At 38.1% G+C, this 4,112-nt stretch overlaps 1 protein-coding gene across 1 annotated transcript; it reads right to left on the bottom strand.

The window, feature by feature from the left end:
• Positions 1-2,307: 2,307 nt before the first annotated feature.
• LOC110457359 lies at positions 2,308-4,106 on the bottom strand. Its single transcript, XM_021508587.1, has 2 exons — positions 4,061-4,106; positions 2,308-3,260 (listed from the first exon to the last, which is right to left on the bottom strand). The coding sequence occupies exon 2, from the start codon at positions 3,247-3,249 to the stop codon at positions 2,308-2,310; it is 942 nt and encodes a 313-aa protein (XP_021364262.1). The 5' UTR covers positions 3,250-3,260; positions 4,061-4,106.
• Positions 4,107-4,112: the final 6 nt, after the last annotated feature.

Below are 4,112 nucleotides of genomic sequence, written 5' to 3' on the forward strand. Positions count from 1 at the left end.
CAACAAACAAGAAAAATATCTGAAGGACAAATTAGAAATGTTGCAGGACAACTGTGATATTTGAAAATAATGTCAAAATACATTTCCTATATGATATAGATGATTCAAACTAAAACACAGGGGCCAGACCATATTACTATAAATTTATGTCTGTCCTGTGTTATTCTTATTGGCTATTTAATTCAACATTTCCATCGTTATATCTGTACACCATGTGCAATGCTTTGTCAAATACTTACACACATATACACGCCTACAATATACACTTGACATGGAGGCACGTCCTTTCGTACGTGGTATGCCCCTTGATGGTACACATATGTGACATCTTATTGATTACCTCTGTTAAGACAGGTGATAAACTGAAGTTTAGACCTTTATATCTAAAAACATACACTTTGAAATGAATTCATATGTCTCAGATGAAAACAAAGTTCAGTGTGAAGTTCCAAGAAAGTTAATTGTTGCTTTTATAATTTATATATAAAATTAAAAAATTTCAAGTGTTGTACATGTAAGTATGGTAGTAACTCTCCTATGTGGAGGTTCATCTGCTACAAATGTTCAAAACTCGATGAGATATATTATTATGGTNGAATATGTCGATCTAAATATTTGAAATAGGTATCGTTATGCAATAAATTATCTGGCAACAGCGGTAAACTTAGGTTGGCGGCCCTATATGATTTGACAGAGGTAAGTTGCACCTAAACTTTATTTCTCTGAACTGTCTGTACGAAATGATCCGGGATCGTAAGCTATATAATACAGGTCGCCATATTTCAAGCGTGTCGTTTGTCATGAGGTGGGTACAAATGTATTCCCCTCCATCGTCAACACCGTAGTTAAAGGAATAAAAATTGAAAATAGATAGATGAAAAGTACCATGCCATCAATGTATCTCACAAATATGTAAAAAAAAAAAAACGTTTTACTGTATTTTCAGTACGTACATTTAGTGTATTGTTGTGTGTTTATTTACCTGATTTACACAAACAATTAGGCCTACAACACAGATTATTCTCGCTAGATTTATTAAAATCAATTATTAATTCACTTGACCTCACGTATTCAAGATGAACTGCTAGCTTACCTAGGGGATATCGATTACAAGCTAACAGAGGGGATACACAACTGCAATAGCATATTTCATATTAGTAATTACTGCTTCTATTAATTTTGTTTTAGCTTATGTTATCTTTGTTGTATCATTGTTCATTGTAACTTTTTGCCTCAGATGTGTGTTGTGATATTTAAATTTTCATGTGTCTGTTTTAAGTTATTGTTATTTTACATACGTTTGTCGCAATAATAGGTCTCAAGAGCTAATGTTCCTTAAGCTTGTTTACCTGTATATAATGATATAATAATCAACATTTGATATAGCGCCCTATCTAGCTAACATAAGCCACTCTAAAGCGCTTTACAGTACATAGATATACAATTGTATACAGTCAATACAATTAGCATATATATTAATCAATACAATATTGAGGAATTCGCAGGAGCTGCCTTATCAGGCGCTTACTACTAGTACTATGCCACCTGACTAATATCTCCCTGGAGATTTATTGTGTTCTGTTTGTAGTGGGACCGTGCTTCCAACGGTATCATTTATAGTGCCACATCACTTGAATACTACAGCACAGATACCGCAACACCCACCCTAGACCATTTTATACTCCACCTGGGTTGTTGGAGTTGTGTGGGCAGGAGAAAAACACTTTCTCTAATATTCCATGCGTACGGCGACTTCGGGGAACGAACCCCGGCCGCCTGCTTGGAAGGCCGGAGTGTTAACCACTCGACCAATGCGACGTTAAATAAAGTTTCTTGGATCTTCTTGTATCTTGTATCTTGTCTTGATAAAGGGTCAGATCACCCTGAACATTTGACAAAATTATTTGTCTGTACTATCGTTATTACTTCATTGTCTAGATAAACATGATGAAATATATATCATGAAAAGTAAGTGCGTGTGGTTAATTGTCTGTCAGATTTGGTTTGGTTCAGGATTGTTTAACGTCCTATCAACAGCTATGGTCATTTAAGGACGGCCTCCCCTGTGTGCAAGATGCATGCGTGTAGTGTATGCGTGTGTTTTTTGGGAGGCTGCGATATATTGGTGTTTGTCTCCTTGTGATAGCGCGGAACTGATGCCGACTTGGACTGTCTGTCAGCATACTACATCTTCCACCAGAGAACGTCGAACCTATTGTTGTATTTAGCGATAGAAAGATAAAACGTCTCAAGGAGTTCAAAATGCATATCTATTATTAATTATGCAGAAGTTACATGATCAGTTTTTTACGGAAGCCCGTTAGTGCCACAGGATGAATATATTTTATCTGGCGGCCGCCACTTAATTATCTGGCGGCCGCCACTNCTGAACATTCGTTGCTGGCTCTGGAAAGGAAAGCGTGGAGCTAAATTTTGACCCCCCAGCTTCTTCTGCATGGGACACGTGGATAGAGCATGATCCCCAGCACACCTCATGCAAACATGGAGGTATGAGCATGGATGTCGAAAACATGAACCCTTGTAATTGAAATCATAACATTTTCCTCCCTTTTCACTAACCATGCCTGGTCGAGATACAGATGCTGTAGATGTATTACTGTGACCGGTCATGTATATAAGCCACAACTCGCTATCAATCTCCGCCCAGGAGCTCTCGGGTTGCACCCCTTTTTTTAGCCTATATTGCTCATCATAGAGCCTCCATCCCTCCGACCTTGCCCCTCCTAAACGAATGGTGTGCATGTACTTTACAAGATCCAATATTTTTGATGGATGAGCAGAACCGTAAATTGATATAAAAACCAAAAAGGCATCAGACCATCTCTCAATGGTATAGATCTTTTCCTGTAATTTAGGTTTCATGCACAGCTCTCCATTTTTGTTAATGAGTATCTTCTGTTCTTTAATGCTAGTAACATTATTCTGAAGTAAGGAAGCCAGGTCGACGAACTGACCAGAAATGATTTTTTGCCTAAGTGCGTCAGGAATATTACCCCCCAAAAGGGCATGGACACTTTGTATAGGCCTAACATCTGGTTCAATACCTGATTCCTCAAAAAAATCCTCCTGATTATTTGCCTCCAACTGATTCACCATCTTGGTAGTGTCCGGCTCGGGTCTCTTCCTTTTCCTGGTATTGTGCACCTGTGCAGGTGCCTCCTCTACCCCTGCCACCGGAGCCTCACTCTGGTCAGGGACATTTTTTCTCTTCTGCTTAGACTTTGGCATCTCGAAAAACACTCAGAAATGAAAAGTAAACTAGATTAGTTTCCCATTTTGGTGTGCAATACAAGTAACAGACTATGTAACAGGAGAAATAATAGCACCACAGTCCCTTGTGATACTATGTAACAGAGGAGAAATATTAACTCAACAGTCCCCTATGCTAGCTACATTTGTATGTAACCCAGGAGAGAGAAATATTAACTATACAGTCCCCTGCGATGGCAATGTAATATATGGGTACATGTTACATGCCACAGTCCCCTGTGCCATATGGGTGGAATGATCATACCACAGCCAGTGTGATAATGAAATACATGTATTCCATGTCAAACTGTTAAGTAATTAATTTCTGCAAAATATTTATTTGCAAATAACATCTTAACGGTTGAAGAAAGCTAATTACGGCTTAGCATGTTGTAGCATTAACATTGACAACTCGGTCACGGTGGGAAGATCAAGTTAAAAAAATATATATATCATCCTACAGCTGTATATAAAATGCCGAAATAAAATCTTAAATCACCAATAGCAATCGTTAGATACAATAGATTAAGGATTGGGTAATCACCCACCTTGAACATAAAGTCCAGGCTTCATATCTATTCCAAACCTAAAACGTAAGCAAGACAAGTCGACCACCACGTGGCCGCGGACAGGGTCTATGAATGACGGGCAGACAAAATTCTCTCTAAAACATCGTTGTCATATATGCAAACCCTGACTCATATTCATTTATGCAACCAACAAGCTAAAAAAATTTTGTTGCAATCGATTCCTACCATGAATTTATAACAAATTATCGGAGCAAACTCACCACTCAACCTTCTTCTTCCCTTGAGAGTTTGAAATTGAGTGTTTGAAATTGA

This window comes from Mizuhopecten yessoensis, unplaced genomic scaffold, assembly GCF_002113885.1.
Source record: "Mizuhopecten yessoensis strain PY_sf001 unplaced genomic scaffold, ASM211388v2 scaffold9109, whole genome shotgun sequence".
Lineage (NCBI taxonomy): Eukaryota > Metazoa > Mollusca > Bivalvia > Pectinida > Pectinidae > Mizuhopecten > Mizuhopecten yessoensis.